This window comes from Dicentrarchus labrax, unplaced genomic scaffold, assembly GCF_905237075.1.
Source record: "Dicentrarchus labrax unplaced genomic scaffold, dlabrax2021, whole genome shotgun sequence".
NCBI classification, from domain to species: Eukaryota; Metazoa; Chordata; class Actinopteri; family Moronidae; genus Dicentrarchus; species Dicentrarchus labrax.
The window spans coordinates 6,243,120-6,260,500 of NW_026136701.1; the positions used below are offsets into that span (position 1 = coordinate 6,243,120).

General features: G+C 37.8%; 1 protein-coding gene across 2 annotated transcripts; it reads right to left on the reverse strand.

Moving 5' to 3' along the window:
* Positions 1 to 7,719: 7,719 nt before the first annotated feature.
* On the reverse strand, positions 7,720 to 14,802 carry pigr (polymeric immunoglobulin receptor). 2 transcript variants are annotated; one of them, XM_051396817.1, is made up of 8 exons: positions 14,652 to 14,802; positions 13,678 to 14,022; positions 13,497 to 13,578; positions 12,614 to 12,840; positions 11,260 to 11,353; positions 10,730 to 10,818; positions 10,529 to 10,593; positions 7,720 to 10,411 (listed from the first exon to the last, which is right to left on the reverse strand). In XM_051396817.1, exons 1-8 carry the CDS (start codon positions 14,698 to 14,700, stop codon positions 10,337 to 10,339), a joined length of 1,026 nt encoding a protein of 341 aa, XP_051252777.1. In that variant the 5' UTR covers positions 14,701 to 14,802; the 3' UTR covers positions 7,720 to 10,336. The 2 variants fall into 2 exon arrangements, with proteins under 2 accessions (XP_051252777.1, XP_051252768.1); XM_051396808.1 differs by having other exon boundaries at positions 11,260 to 11,356.
* Between the last annotated feature and the right edge of the window lie 2,579 nt (positions 14,803 to 17,381).

Sequence of the window (17,381 nt, forward strand, 5' to 3'; positions counted from 1 at the left end):
TTGGACATAATGACACAGCCAGAGAATTGTATCACAGTGGACACAAAGGAAATCCATTTTCTTCATATGACAACTGGAATAAGAGTATTACCCATTTCATTGTGTGAGATAGGCTGCATAATACATCTTCAGCTGTGATAAGGAGCTGTTGTGATGGGCTTCGGTCAGGTTTGTTTTTTTTCCAGTGTATGGGAAATGTTCTAACTTTGTCCCTGGTATTAGCTCAGCTGTCTGCTGTGAGGCTGCTGTTGTTGAATCTGTACATACAGTGTCATCTGAAATTCACTGCCAAGTTTTTACAGAAATGTCAGTCAAATATAGCTCTCTGTCTATCAAGCTAAACTCTGGTATGCTCTAGAGGATGCCTCAGGGCCTACCTACTAAGAACATATATAAGACAACATTTATAAATATTCCAATTCCTCTGAGTACTTATAATGTCGTTGTTATGTGTTGTGTGTATGTTTTATTTAAATGTTAGACATCAATACTTATTGATATTCAAAGCAATAATTCAACATTTTTGGGAAAAAGTCTTATTCTCTTTCTGTTCATGAGTTAAATGATCAATATTAGGCCCTTTGCATGTGGAGCCAGGAGACAGTTATCTTAGTGTAGCATAAAGACCAAAAGTCAGAGGAAAACAATTAGCTTGGCTCTCAAAAATTCACTTACCACCTCTCTCTAAAGCTTAATAATGAACACGTTTTATCTTGTATGTTGGAACAAAAATGTAAAAACAACAGCTGTTTCCCCCAGTTCCAGTCTTTATGTTTTGCTAGGCTAATCACCTCATGGCTCCAGCTGCATACCTAAAACACAAACGTGACAGTGGTATCAATCTTCTCATCTAACTCTCTGACAGGAAGTGAATAAGCGTATTTCCCAAGAGATGTTTGCAAGACTTTTTCTTTTACAATTACACATTGAGGAGGATATATTGGCAGAATTAGAATACAGTATTTATAGGTAGGCTATGTTTTCAGTGTATAACAAAAACATATCAGTGTATAATCACCTGAAAACACAATGTAATGTAACATAAAATAGTGACAACACCCAGATCGCACAACTTGATGATATTAAAGGGTATATTATATTTTCAATGCTTTCATTAGCCAGGTTTCCAGCAGAAGCAAGCAGCTGTATAATAGCTGCCAAGCATCAGACGGCAGACACCAAAACAAAACTAAAAGAAGATGAGTGGGTTTTGAACTGACATTGTTTGGTGTCCAGAAAAATAACTTCAAATGAATTTTAATATTGGTCTATGTCTGCAGGATGTGTAAAGAGAAAATAGTTTGCTAACACTTTCACCATAAAGTGATATCAGATGCATTTAAACTTGTTCCACTGCCCACGAGCGGCCAAAAAGTCAATGCATGCAGCTTTAAGGTTTCAGTTTTACACTCTAGCATGCATTAAAGCTGGATCAATTATACAACAGGGCATTCTTTTAAAAATGACCACAATGACTGAAAAATATGTCTGATATACTAATGCACAGATTACATTATCATGGAACTTTTCAGCAGTGTGTAAGTTCCACATAATGCTAGCATCCCTCAGGCAGTGAAGGCAGAGGGAGTGGGTGGTGAATTGGCAGTGTTCCAGTGATATAAATGCAGCCAGTATTTAATCATCATATGCATAACGTTTTATAATTCATTGTTCTATAATCGTACAAAATGTTACTAAGTGTGCTGCACTATAAAAGTGAAACAAGAGCACTACAGAAAGTGTATTGTCCCAGAAAACATTAGGCCCCTGTTGAGCTGGAGCTGTACTCATGATAAAATTACACTGCTATTTTCTGAGCAACAAAAAAACCCATGGGCATCATCAGCCTCTAAATTACCAAACTCACCTTAAAATCCACTTTACACTCGGAGCAGGTCAAAAAATGAGTTGTTGCACTAATAAATTGTACAATACCAATGGTATTACAGAAGCATGAAATAGATATTGATCCCATTGCACGCTTCTATTTTCTTCAGCATCTTTTCTCTAGCAGGGGTTAGGCATATAATATAGCCTAGGGTAATTCTCCCACAAGACTTCACTTATATTTACTCAGATTTTATGACAATTGCAGTTTATGGTCAAAGTACAAGCAATGTACAAAGCATGTTAAATGATAAATAGCCGTGTTTTGAAGACTCGTAAGGTCAATTTTCAAAAATATAATACGTTTTCGTTTGGAATAATTTACTCCATTTAAATCTTACTTATAACCACGATGCAGAATATTTGGGAAGTTTAATAGCACCTTGTAGATCTGTCTGCAGTGCACAATCTGTGGATCTTCTTTTCTGGAGCAGAAACTTTTTATATGCAAATAACCAATATCAGGAATTCATATATAGTTAATAGGATTCTGAAATCCAACATTACCAGGCAGCATACTGTTAGGACTTGCATCAAACTTGTCAAAGTCAGTCTTGAGGCTGACAGAAATTAGAGTAATCTCTCAATAATTTTAAAGTACAATAAGCATTTCACACATAATTGATTTATGTTATTCAAGGGCACTGCTCAGTCAAAATAGATGTTAACTGTAGCTGAATTGTACTTCTGGTGTTTTTCTGTCTCTGAATATGGAGGGCAGTTGTGTGCTAGTGTTCAGATTTTCACTTTTGAAAGTAATTCAGCCGTTGCCTTTTTCCAAGAAGATTGCATGAGGAAGCAGCTCATTTTCAAGTTGATGTTTTATTCAATTAAGTTCCACTTTGTGCATTGTGTCTCTGCTAAAATTAAAAATAGACCCAAACATTTCAGAAACTATCTTTTGATGTTCATATTGGCTGATGTGCAAGGAAACTGGCAAATTGGGGAATATAGATGGTGAATGTTCCAGTGTTTGTCTCCTTCTTTTTTTAGGAAAGTAGAGATAGTCAACGTCATATGCGACATAGGCTTCTGTCTACGCTCAGTGCCCATTGTTATCGTTATGCATTTTCTGAAGACGATGAGAGCACAATGCTTCTTGACCCAGTTGGACCACATTGCAGGAATGCTGCTTCATGCTGGAAATGACATTTAAAATCACAATCCTCATTGTTGAGGGAGCTGAATCCTGACATAGCCCCATCAGTAAAACAGTCAAAATAGTCTCTTTTCCTCTGGCATTTTACATGACTGTTTCAATTGGAAGCAGCTATTCTGCTATTATTTAAGGAATCCAGCTTAAGCTCAATTAAATGTCAGAGGAACCTAAAATGAATGTGTATCACATTATAATCATAGTTATAGCACATCATAATGTCATTATGGCAAAAAGGTGCTTGCTTTGTAATAATCAGAAGTCTGTGTGACACTTTATGTAATGAAGATAACATGTCTTATGTTTAGCATTCTTAAAGCTGCTATTTCCATTCAATCATTTCAAGTGCTCTTTCAATAACTCAGTGGTTTATTATGTCAGTGATGCCAGACATCAATTTTAAATGTTTCCATTGTCCAAAGTTATTATGTCATTTCTGTTGCTGTTCCATTTTTCAGTGTTACTGTAAGGAAAATATGTTCTCATATAACTTTCTTGGTTAGATTAAGTTAATAAATATAACAAGGTGCTTCTTGTGGCACAAGCTGTTGTGGTTACAAAACTTCCTGTCAGAGCTAGCTGGAATACTTGGGATGTTTAAAGCTTAAACCTTAAGGGATAAAACACAAATACACAAAACACAACTCAAGGACCATTTTGCTTGCTTATTCCTTCAACCTCATCTCACTGTCTTCATCAGCAAGTTTGCTTTGTTGTCACGGAGAGGACAACTTTAGATTTTATTTTATTTTTTCCAAGGTCAAAAATGAACTTTCATGCTCAACATAATAATCACCATAGTGACATTATGATGCATCATAATAGTGACATTTTATGACATTTGGATTGGTACTTATTTTGAGTTACTTATGATTTAGAAAGAGTTACCCTTTACCCCAGACAGTATATATGCATTTTCCTTTCTTCTTACTGGCTTCAGTCTGCAGCACAAAACTGAAATATCTCAAATCAAACTGACATTAAAAAGCTCTTATTCATGCAGCATTTTAAATAAAAAGGCATTCTAATCTCATAGCATCCCCTGAGATGCAAGGAAAAGCTCATTGGTATTTTAGCAGAATACCACTGACTTCCTCTCATTCATTGGCTCTGTACACTAATAATACATATTATATTCTAATAACATATTAGCATTGGAAAGGTGCATTGTGTTGTACCTCAGGGATTAATCTTAGGGCCTCAATGACTACAAAATCAATGTGTGCCAAGAAAAAGAAAAACTGTGTTGGTTTTACCTTTTAAAGACATTAATAAAACTACACACAAGCACACTGGAATCCACATCCCCCATTGGTTTTATTTTGTCATTCTTCTGTATCATAAAGAGGATCGGCATTTTCTTTTTCGGACAGAAAATAATGAGCTTATACTGAATACCTCTGTACATGCATATGGTGTTATTGTCCTCTTTAAAGCAGCTCCTCTCTGTCTCAAAGTACTCCCATGCTCTTAGCTCTAAGAAAAATGCAAAACTATTGCTTACAGAATGAAAGGCTGCACATTGGGTCCTTGTCAAAGCTAGGATAAATCAAGCAAATAAAACTGTAATAAATGTTTATCCTCATCTCAAAAATTCATTCATTTAGTCATTTTGTTAGCTGTTGTTTCCAATCTTGGTGTGTTCAGACGTGAAAAAAACAGAATTCAGTTAAATTAGATCATTCTGTAGGAGCACAGTATTTCTACTGTATGTTTCATGTGATGCCTCCTACCTTTAACAGTGAGATCATGTACACAGGGGATTTGAGATTTGCAGCACCAGAGCAGGACCAATCTGTGCCCTTCATTTGCAGCCTTGTCATTCTCTCTCAGCGGGTGGGAGGCACTCTGGTAAGTCAGAGTGGATCTTATGGTTGAACAGGATTTGGCAAGTAGGTACCATTTCATTTCATTTTGTTTGTGTTTTGCTTTTAATCTACCGTTACTATAGAAACACTGAGGGAAATGATGCCTCTTTCTCCACGCAGCTTATGGACCTGTGATAGAGCTACAGAACAAAGACAGAGTTTAAAATTATGAATCCTGCTTTCCAATATGCTAAAAATTCATGCGGATAAATTACTATTTTAGTCAATTAAAAAAACAATATAAATCATGTGAACGATACTGCTATTACTATTACATTGGTTTATGAACAGCCACCATCATCCCCAAAGCATCAGTATCTCAAGCTTTCAGGTAACTTATGAATATTAAGTTACTTTTGTCCTAATTAACAGCCATCCTAATCCTCCTGTCCAATTGGGTCTGGGAGAACAAGAACAGTGCAGTATTTAATGAAGGCTATGCATGCTTGTGCAACACTTGGCCTTCATAAAAACTGTTACACGGCTAGAATAGTCGCTTGTCCTTCGTCCTGGCCGTCCATGTTTCCCACTGATGCCTTATTATCTGCAGCAGCTGCACACAAGGTGAACACAAATGTATTGATTGTTGACTCAAGGGAACAGTGAAAGAAATGCCACTTCTAATGCACGTAGACGCTGGCATGAATTGAAATGGTTTCATATTGAATAGAAAAACACCACATACATACACAGTACCAAAAATGTTAAGTATAAATTCTGTATTATGTATAGAGCTCTGTGGCGACAAGCAACAGCCTCTTGCTTTTCTTCAGATTGTGCTACAGAATATGTGTGGTATTTGGTCAAGGAAAAAAAACATGTTTGTGCATGAATAGGCACACTCACACACCAGCAATACATAACAGAAAGAACATATTTCATACAGGGTTGACCTCCATCTAGTGGCAGACATGATACCGCTTGAAACACATTTAGATTAATGACTGAGTCCCTGTAACGAGACAGTGGTGAAACCCAGCTAGACTAGAGTGGCCTATAAAGAGCAGAATAGAACAGAATATAATTGAAAAATAATAGAGTAGAAAAGAAAATAGTAAAATAAAATATAATATATAGTGTATATTCAAACATTCTTTTTTTAAAAACACACCTAGAGATCGTAATATGTTTAAAAATCTTGGTGATAGTGCAGATATACACCAGCTTCACCCTAAATAGTCGGTAATTTATAGACTTTCTAAAAAATATTTTGTTCATTCTGCCTTTATCTAACCCTTTACATGATTTAATCAGTATTAACATACGTCTTACTGCAAATCTTTGAATAAAAAATGACAAATCCCCCTGTAAATGACCAAATATTTTAATATTTATTATATTAATGAGGACTACCATTAATAACTACTATGACCAGTAGGCAATTTGTTCATTTCTAACAGGGGAGATGGGCCAATTGGAGCACCCTACTTAAAAGACCAGTTTTAAGTACTGCACTATAAGCTCGGTTTGGAGAATATTATAGATTCAAGACAACACTGACAGAAGGGCAGATCTGAGAGGAAAAGGCACAAATCTGTCTGCTACTTCAATACCATGGACAGCTCCATTGATTTATCAATACACAGTTAGGCCACTGATATTTCAGAGCCATGAATGGGACTCTGGGACTCAAACCTCAGCCAACCCTTCTGCCCCCACACTCTCTCTGCTACAAGGGCAGTGACATTAAATGCAAGTTCAAATATGTCCACTTAGAGAAAATTTCCTCAGGCAAAGGTCCGGAACATCCTAATGTCTAACTTGCATTATGATTCAATGCCATATATACTGAAGTAGCCTGGTAGTTGTATCAACCAATTTTATAACAAACCACCTCAACACATCTTAACAAAGGGGATGTATTTTGGTCATTTTGCTAATGAGGGGATGGCTTTCATATTGCCTACTTGCCATGACATTTTAAAAAGAAAGTATTTATAAGTGGACAGTGTAAATAGTAATTACAGACATAAAAGTTATTTCACACAAAGAAGTTTCATTATAATTGGATGAAATGAAAGAAAAATCCCTATTCACATAGCATGACTAATGATGTCGTGGTATCTTAAAGAATCGTTTTACCCTGCTGTTTGCTCTATGGAGCCTTTAATTTAACATTTATTTAACCAGTTGAGCTCCATTGAGGTTGGAAACCACTTCCGTAAGGGAGACCTGGCCAAGACTGCAGCATTAAGTTGCAGACAAAACCATTCAAAACCAGATTAAATAATACTAAAAGCATTTGACCATATGAAAACAAGGCTAAAGTAAGCTACAAACGTGATTAACAAAGGAGTCATTTACCGTGGCATTTCTTTCCCATTTCTATCCATACATTGGGAACAGGATACAGATATGTCCTGTGTCCTGAGGTAACGATTGCAAAAGCAAATGAGCTCTATCACGCAGGTAGAGAGATGCTGGAAGAATAGCATTATAAATAAATGTACAGATGACTCTGTCGACTTCATAATAAGTAACTGAATGCAGAATAGTAATTTACTGTGGTCATAATGGAGGGTTAAAAGAATTCCATTTCTTGTAATTCAAACCCATCATCAAACAAAAGCTGTTCTGTTACCTTAGTCACAGAGCACAAAGAAGGAATTGCAGCAGCCACCCATTGTTGTTGTTGTCTCTTGTCCTGACCTCTGTGGCAATATTATGCAGTCATTTTTTTCCTTACATATCATGTAATATGGCTATTATAAAGAGAGATATAACACTAAAATCATACAATGTCAGCTTTATGCTCATGAAAGACCAGAACTTACAGCCACCAAAAAAGCACTAGATGACACCACAAAGGAACGCTGAAGCTTTGATATTTTATTTTTCCTAAACATTCACAAACAAGACGATGGCCTTTCCTCATATGAAGGTGAGACAAAGTTATTACTAAGAGTTCCAAGCTCTAGTTGGTTCCACTGCTGTATTGGTGGTCTTATTAGCTTGTTCAATTTACAATTCTAACACGTCAATTGAGATTCAGTACGAGAACAGACAGTTCAAGCATGAAATGTAGAGCTGTTCTCATTTGTGAACTCCTCCTAATGGTTCCTGTCTTCGTTTGCTCACTTCTTTCTTAAAATAAGTACGTCTCGCAACAGTGTTTGTGTATCTGAATTTGCTTCTACAATTTGTAGAGTGTATTCATGCCTAAATGTAATAATTAGCCATCATTGTTATCTTGTTATGAAATAAACCTAGCAGTCTAGTTCTACTAAAATATCAACCAAAGCTGAAAATGTTCTTCTGTCAGTCCCTCGGGCTTTTCATGCAGACAGATTTACCATCTTGCACGTATTATTAATTCACATTGGAATTTCTTTGCAACACTCAGAGGCAACAAACAGCAGTTTGGATCTGAGAACAATTTTCACCAACTTTAAACCAGCTGTAGTCAGTGTGCATGGTCATTGTAGTCACTACACCTGAAGGGTATGTTGTTTCTTGAGTAACATGATTGGTGTTAAAGGGGAACTTGGCAACTCTAGCCATTTCTTCGTTGGTTTTCACTTTTGTCGTCGCATGTTTTCTCAGCGAGCTCCCCCTACAGCTCTGGGACGTATATTTCAAAACACTGTCGTAAAAAAACTCACTTGCGGCACCCTCCTCCCCCTTTCTACCGCTGCTGATGTGCATTTGTTGCCGGGCAACTTTTTCGTGTGGAGCAATGTCTACCGAGGTGGGTAATACATTCGTCGTTGCTTGTTCTTATAGCTGGCGTGGCTAACCGGTATTGAGGGGGGCGTGTGTGTTTATGTGGAATTGCCGTAAAGCAGTTTGTGTTTCTCGCTCGTTCTCGCTTCTCACGATACTTCCTATTTCCAACTTAACGGGACGGTAATCCCAAAGTTGCAAGGTTGGTTTTCCACCTGGGGACTCTAGGGGGAGCGGGGAAAGTCACCATTTTCATTGGAACAGGCCATTTAACCATCCAAATGATTTCTATCGGGTTTATTAAGCTGAAATAGTTGCAAAGTTCCCCTTTAACTGTTTATACAATTAAAATACAATTCATTACATACTGTGAATATGTAGACTTCCGAGCAGGGCTGTAACCACGGTTTTAGATACTGAGGTCATGAGTTGATGTCCCTCCCAGCACCCCCAGAGACACAAAGAAAGTTTCTAAAATGTTTTAATATTTTGTATTCTGCATATTTTAGTTATTCTATTATTTTCTTTTATTTTTTGGTTTATCCAGTAGCTGAACTGCAACTTTATTGGCCATTGAGGCATTTTCGTACACAACCAATTGGCTGCCGCTGTTGTGTCTGTTTCTTTTGCAAGCTGGATGTTATATTTCTCTAAAGTTAGAACAAACAACAGCACTTTAAACTTTTATTAATAAGAAAGGTGTGCTTGCCATACCTCCGACCATTGGTAAGTTTAATGTACCAAATGCGCTACATCACATGTTTGGTTGCTGTTTGGTTGTAGGTCCATCCATTTGTGTCCAGAGGTATTTTGGTCTGTGCACATTGATAACTTCTCATCAAATCAAAATTCCTCTGGAAAACAAAATGTACATATCACACTCTACTTTTCCCCTCAGCTCTACTTCTAGCTTTGTAGCGTATTTTTACTGTGTTTTGGTTTTATGGCCTGCAGCTTTTCACTCTCGTACCAAATGGCAGACAGACATGGTTAGCTACTTTGCTAAGTTAGTAAACATAGTGGAGCATTCAGCAGCTAAAGAGCCACATATTTCCCACAGGAGTTAGCGGAGATCAGACCACGTTTAAAAGGAGAGTCGACAGTAGGTATTAACATTCATCAGAGGGACACGACTCCTAATGAAAGATAATGTTTCTTCACATCTGCTGTGAATGTGTGATTAGCTAAAAAGTTTGCCATACTGACTGAAAAGGTCACTTGTGTGTGCTTATTCGTGGCGAAAAATGAGTTATTCCAAGTTAAACTCAAATGACAATAACAAACATAGTCTCTTTTCCCTATACGTTTTTTTCCCCATAGATCCATTAGATAATGGACCTATATAATCCAGCACTACTACTTTATTTTCCCTTTATTTTCATATATTTTAAATTTTTTATTTAAATTTAAATATACCCGAACAAGAAATTGTGGAACTGGCCTAAAAAATGCCATGTGTACGGTGGTTTTAAGCGTAAAACTCTGACATGACCTCAGTGTCTTTAGTGGTAGTTACGGCACTGCTTCTAACCAAAGTACGCATGATTATATTTCTGTAAATTTGAATTACAGGAGACTATACACTTCTAAGATCTTCAACCTATACCAGTTGCATATAGAAAGTAGCAAGCAGAAATCATCATTAATGTCTTTAAATGTGGTGTTATGAAGACAGTGGAAATAAAGCATGTGCATGTGCAGTAAACTAACACAAAAATTACATTTGGTTTCAAAAAGAAACAATACACTGCTCTGACTAGGCTCAGGCGATATGTACATCCTGGGATTGCCTGTTCGGGAAGATGACAGCAGAATTACCTATATCCCCCGAGTAATTCTGTTGGAGACAGAAAGAAAAATTAGTATGATAATCGCTAAAGCATATCCTCGAAAATGGTGTTTATTTTTAAATAGTGTGTAATAGAATAGTGACAGATATTTTTATGGGGCTTACATTGATCCTTCCTTTCTCTAACTTAACTCCTCCCAGCACTGGATCCTGCTCCAGATATGGATGATCTGTAAGCCACAGATAATAATGCAAACATCTCACCCAAATATATTTAAAGCATGTAAAATATTTCAGAGGATGTTAATCAAATTATTCTGCCCAGATTGACTATTTAATATTCACAGGAATGAGAAGTTGCCTTACTGTGCAGTTTCCACAACTTTCTCACCAGTATGGCCATGCCCACGAGGAGCATTAAACAAGAACACACCACCAAGGTCTCCAAGATGTGACTAAAACACAGACACATAGACACAGCTTCAAGAGCAGCTCAGGCTTATGTTGCATCTGTTCTTACATAACACGACGGCCAAGATGATGACAGATACATACTCCTGGGAAAGAATGATATGATCATTATCTGCGCTTGGCCTTGAATGAACTCCTTCGTGACAGTATAGAAAAGCATCAGTAATGGTTTATAGCGTGAGAGGCATCACACCAAACATGGAAGGTGTTGTAAAGGACTGACGCTTTATGTTTAATGTGTAAATTTAGATTCAAATATGGACAGTGTGCCCCAGAAGGAGTTTTATCTTAAAAGCAGTAGCCATAAGGTGCATATGGCGTAACTGCCACTGCTGACCAATGTTTTAAGAATAGATTTACATTAAATACTGTAAGAAAAAAAAGGCTGTTTAAACCACAATCATAAAGAGGTGCTTCACTCTTACCTGTGAGTGTTCCAGGACTCCATGGTGATGGATATGGGTGGGGGCAGGTGTGCAACAGATTGAGTTGGTGTTGGTGGGGATGTCGTAGGCACCGCTGCTGTAGATGAAGATGTTACACACAAAGCTAAAAAATGATGTACTCCTATAAGCAAAGTGTGTGTTTGTAACAGCACCTGCACAGTTCATAACATCAATATTCTTGATAAGTGACTCATAATAATCAATACCTTGTACAGCTGGAGACCTAAGAGCCCCTGCCATCTGTCACAAACACATATTGATCTCTAAAGCTGCACTTTTCATTTCAGTAGTCGCAAACTGACATGGGGAAAAGGCCACATAGTCCAGGAAAGTGTGCCTCTTTTCATACCTACAATACCAGGTTTAAATAGTTTTCAATAACATTCAGGAGTTTGAATTGGGAGATTGGTCCACCTGCTAGTATCAATAGATTTCAGCTGATGTTTTTTCAGACTAAAAATGTTTTGGGGTCATAAAAACCTGTATTTTGAAAGGTGCATGTCTCAGTATTTTTAGCTATGCTAGCGGTAGACTCTAGGGATGGCAGCATCAGTCAGTCTGTTGGGTCCAAAAACAGGTCCAGAGTGAGCAATATTCAAATGACAAGATACAGTGTTCATTTATTTAGCATTCTATAACACAGGGTTGTACATGGAAATGCAAGTTGTAGTCACTTTATGTTACTCACCAAACAAAAACTAGCCTAAATTAATTAATGAAAAATGAATTGGTCTTAAAAATAAATTATTTATGTGGATGTATTTTAAAGCACCACTGTGTTACAGCCTCCCAGAGCCGCTAACATGGTTGTCGTTTCTTAGTCATTTTAACGTATGTTTTGGTTCATTCTGTCCACTCTCATGAACCTAATTTCAAACCACAGCAGGCAGCTGCTTTCAGTTTAAAAGCTTGCTGTACCTACTGTATGGTTGCTGCCTTGCACAATGTGGCAAGCAAAGGTACTGACTAGCTTGTGTGGAAACCAAAAAAAGTTACAAAGAGTTTTGGACTAAGGTCAACATTCACCAAAGGGACAGATTTACAATTCTACATGAATGCTAATGTTGCTCTGGGATATGTAAATAGGCTGTTTGCTAAAACTTACATTTTCACTTTATAAAGTAATAATATGTGTATGTAAATAAGGTTGTGTTTGCATGTTCCGGGGCCACCAAGTGCCAAAAAAAATAATGCTGCTTTAAATAAAAATCTTGTGCAGCTTGAGCAATGAATCAAATAGGAATGGTTCACTAACTAACAGTGTCTAGATACCCACTGAATGCAAAGAAAGATTCTAATAATTATGATCTAATTTGTTTTAAGGTCAACCTACTTGTCGAGGGTCGAGGTGTGACCACCACATGCACGGCTATCTTCTCCTGTCCTGCAGAACACCAGTACCAGGCGGTATCTCTCAACTGCAGGTCCTTTAAGGTTATAGTGAAAGTCCTAGTTCTGTCATCGCTGATGGCCACTGAAGTGTCTTCGTAGCTCCCGTCAGAACCTGTCAGCACACAGGAGCTCCAGTCTCCACTCCGACACCACTTCTTCTCAATTTCTCTGTTGACAAGCAGTCACAGGGGAGTCAGTGAAGGTTGACTGTCCATCACAGTGTGGCTTGAATTGAAAATCCCAAACAAATAACCATGTTTCACCGGGTTTACTGCTTCATAAATGTTGGATTATACAAGTGAGGATTCTCTACCAATTAACCATAACATTATGAGCACTGACAGGTGTAGTGAATAACACTGATTATCTGGTTATCATGGCACCTGTCAGTGGGTGGGATATATCAGGCAGCTTGTGAACATTCTGTCTTCAAGGTGATGTGTTAGAAGCAGGAAAGATGGGCAGCATGAGGATTTGAGTGACTTTGACAAGGGCCACATTGTGATGGCTAGACGACTGGGTCAGAGCATCTCTAAAACTGCAGCTCTTGTGGGGTCTGCAGTGGTCATCATCAAGTGGTCCAAGGAAGGAAAAGTTGTGAACCGGAGTCAGGATCCAACAGACGAGCTACTGTAGCTCAAACTGCTGAAACAGTTAATGCTGGTTCTGATAGAAAGGTGTCAGAACACACAGCGCATCACAGTTTGTTGGTATGGGACTGCAGACCAGTCAAGGTGCCCCGGTGCTCACAATGTTATGGCTGATCGGTGTATGGTAAATAAAACTGACACAATTGCAATATGATGAAAAGCACAATCAAATACCTGTATCTCTCACTGTAGAGGCATTCGACTGTGACACTGCTCCCTTCCTCCCCACTCACTTGGCTGTTCACCACTGACATACCTGCAGGAAGGGAATCAATTTCAGCTAAGAGCTTGCATTTGTAATAAGCATTCAGGCATCCATTACGGTTCATCAATTCAAAATCACTCCATTACTCACCATGAATGACCTTGACGTTAGTGAAAGTGACAACATCAGCGCTCCACACACCGCCTACCTCCACGCCACACATGTACCACCCAGACTCCCCCTCCTTCATGTTGTTCATGGTCACAGTGAACACCAGCTGGACCGGGTCGTCAAAAATGCTCACTTTGTCCTCAACTGGATTGGCCGAACGGGGGTCATCTGTACGGGCTAAGCTGGTGCAGAACTCCCTCATGCTCCCCTGGCACCAGTATTTCACATAGCTGGCATACTGAGGCTCATAATGACAGGGGACTAAGAGGGATTCTCCCTCCAGGACTGAATATTCTCCCACGGTGGTTACCTTGCAGAGGAAGGCTAACGGAAAGAGGAGATTACTGAATGTTGAACACTAGCTTGAACTTTCAGTCAGGCTGCAGTCAGAACAGAACATTAAACCACAGTGGACATTCATACAATTGAAGAACTGGGGGAAAGAGGCCTTGAGCAATACTTGTGCCACATTTACGGTTGCAGTTTCCATTGTAACAAAACACACTACTTTAACTTCCCTCTTCATACGTCCTATTCCAAAAGTGGATTATCCCTCTATAATAGAGATTTGGGGAGACAAATATAACAGGCCTATAACAGGCCTTTGGAGACCTGACAAAATAAACATCAATACTCTTGCCAAGGGGCAAACAGTATACAGAAGCTTGGAAGATTAAAAGACAAAACAAACACTTTTCTATGTCCAGCTCCCACAGAAAATGGTAACATTTCTAGTTTGTCTTCAACAAATGATTAATACAGACAAGTAATACAATGTTAAAGAGAAGTAAAGGGTAAGAAACATCTTAAAATGTAGCGCCAGTATTTGCCAAAAGCACAATAATAAAGTGAAGGGTTTGCAGAATAGACATTAATCATTCTGAGAACTCTTTCTTTCATCCATTATTGTACAACCTTTGTAAGCATATAACCTCAGTAGTCACAGTTCTTACCTGGGATCCATGGTAACAGGCTGAGGGCGAGTATGAAGGTCTTCGTCATGTTTCACAGACAGTTTGCGGTTGACCAAGTGAATTCTTCTCTGCCTTGTGTAAACAGTGTCCAGGTTCCGCAAAGCCCATTTCCCCAATGTCATGTGACCATAAGTTGGATCCAGATGTTTCAGATTTTAACCATGTAAGTGCCAGTTGTAAGAAATACTTTTAGCAAATACCCAAAAGCTGCATCCACTTACTGGAGCACTGATGTAAAATACCATGATGTGGCTCCTGCTTTTCATTTTTGCTCAGATCATAAAATGTTTTAAAAGGGGGGAACAAACTGATGATTGAAAACATTTAAGGATGGGAAAAACCTGTATTCTTAAAGGTGCACATCTGAATGTTTTTAGCTGTGTATCAGTCTGTTGGGTGTAGAGTGAACATTATAATGTTCCTCCTCAGCTTGAGCTTGTAATCACTTCCTGATCACCTGACTTTCATGTAGCGCCATCCTCAGGTTAAAATCATATTCTGTCCAATACTTTGGTTTATGACCAAATATTGACATTATTTCTTCATCATACATTTGTACATTCGTCTTTGTAGTGTCAATTGGCAAAAATAGAATGCTAACATGCTAAACTATGATGGTGAACATGGTAAACATTATAATTTCTAAAAATCAGCATGTTAGCATTGTTGTTGTGTTGTTAGTTAGTGTAATGTTAGCGTGGTTGTCGAGTCTTTGGTATATTTAACGTAACCTCATTTTAAACCAGCAGGCAGCTGTTTTCAGTGAGCTTGGATAAAGCTTCTGTACGCTAGCTGCCTAGCACCAAATGGCAAACAAAGGTAGTGACTAGTATGGTTGAATTTACTACCACTAATGCAAAATGTGTGAACAATTTTAAAAATCAATAAAAATTGTTTGTTTTCGAAATTGTATTTCTGTTGTAGGCCTATGCTTCAAAATCTATTCTAAAGATAACTCGGTAGCACCACTGAAGTTCACAAATAATCAAGTTTACGGTGGAAAATAACTCGTAAAACCATAACTTTATCTTTAAAAAAGTGAATACGCTTACTTTGGAAAATATATAACTATTCTTTTAACAAACGTATGTTATCTTTACCTATCTCCTGCTTTTATTATTTCAGTGTTACGCATCTGTTAATAACCTATTGTCCCAAACGACCAGATGCTGAGACTCTTTCCTCCATGAATGCAGAAAATTCATTTGGCAGGCTACAATGAACTAATTTGATTTCGATGCCTGAAAACTTTGGATTTGGTCCAGTCTTCATTTGTTGGATTAAGCTTCCACACACAGCCCCCTCAGCCACTGAATTAACAAACAATTATTCCAAGCCTCTCAATTTGCTCTGTGAAGGGTGTCAAGGATGTCCCTTTAAGTCCCATGCTTTATGCTTTGACTACAGAGCCTTTTATGGTCATCCATTTCCTGGAAAGACAGAACTCAGAATTGAAACTGTCCGGTCAGGCAGATTTGAGAATCGAAACTTAACTTTCACAAAACTAATCATTTCCAGCCGGTCATGTCCCATGACATATCATCCTGGCAGTTCTTTCAACTTTGTGAAAGACTGGTTCAGACACAGTATCTGTCTCTGTTACAAGAGACTTGAAATAGATTTTATTTTGCCGAATTGCTGCATCAAACTAAGCAAGATTAAGTAGATAATCACAATTTTCCTTCCTGTCTCATATGTAAACCGGATTAAAATGTCAGTAAAAGAGAGATTTTCTATCCATTTCTGTGCCATCATTCCCACACTTTTTTGGAAGCTCTGACTCTGAAATGTCTTCATGTTTGTAAACCTTGCATACAGTTCTGCTTAAGAAAAAATAATGCTTTTATTATTGTGGTTCTAATATATATTTTTTATTGGTTTGAATGTGATAACAATAGGCTACCCCAGAGGTGTACTTTTTGTGTACTTTTCACAGGAGCTTCATCGTTCCATTTTGTCAGGACTCTGTCAATCAGTGTGTCCTTCATATCATTGTTTTCTGTTCCTGTTTTCATGTTTTGGAGTCCTGGTGGACCCCAGTCGAAAGCACCCACTTCTGCTTATCTAGTTTTGGAAGATGAAACTATTTATGGAGTTCATGTTTGAGTTCATGTTTGAGTTCATTTGTGTCGTAATTTTTAAGGGACAGATTTCCTCATTTGCTCTGTCTTTCATAGTTTTACACAATTTGCAAATGAACTGTAACCTTCATAAAATAATAATAATCTGTTTTGTTTTTTCATCATGTATTAGGAAGAAATGTGTTAACATTTTGCTCTGATGGTTGTTTCTTACAGCAGTTTATTTGTGGGGTCCCCAGGGACATTTACTGAACCAGTACTGAACTTATAGACCTTACTTTTAATCCTTTTTTGCTACTTCTCCTCCACTAGAAGTACCATAGGGAACATATATTGGAGATATTTTATCTTTTGCTCCACATTTAGCTTAAGTTACTTTGTAGAGTAGGATTTTAAAAACATGATAAGCATATAAAGTGCACTCTATTGTTATACTTTGAATTAAACAGTCAAACAGTATATGAATAGCTAGAATCAGCTTTACCTCGACAAATCCCAACATTAAAATGTAGCGTACATGTAACTGCATCAGTAATAATTATATTATTATTAATATATTATATATTTTTTTGCATTGCATTGTATTGTTTTGAATGAATTGTGGTGGTGCTGCTGCTGCTTTTACTTG

Coding starts and splice junctions, on each gene's coding strand:
- pigr (XM_051396808.1), bottom strand. CDS start 14,700: ATGACGAAGACCTTCATACTCGCCCTCAGCCTGTTACCATGGATCCCA. Junction 10,594..10,729: donor AAAGTTGTGGAAACTGCACA/GTAAGGCAACTT, acceptor TGTGGCTTACAG/ATCATCCATATCTGGAGCAG. Junction 10,412..10,528: donor TAGAGAAAGGAAGGATCAAT/GTAAGCCCCATA, acceptor TGTCTCCAACAG/AATTACTCGGGGGATATAGG.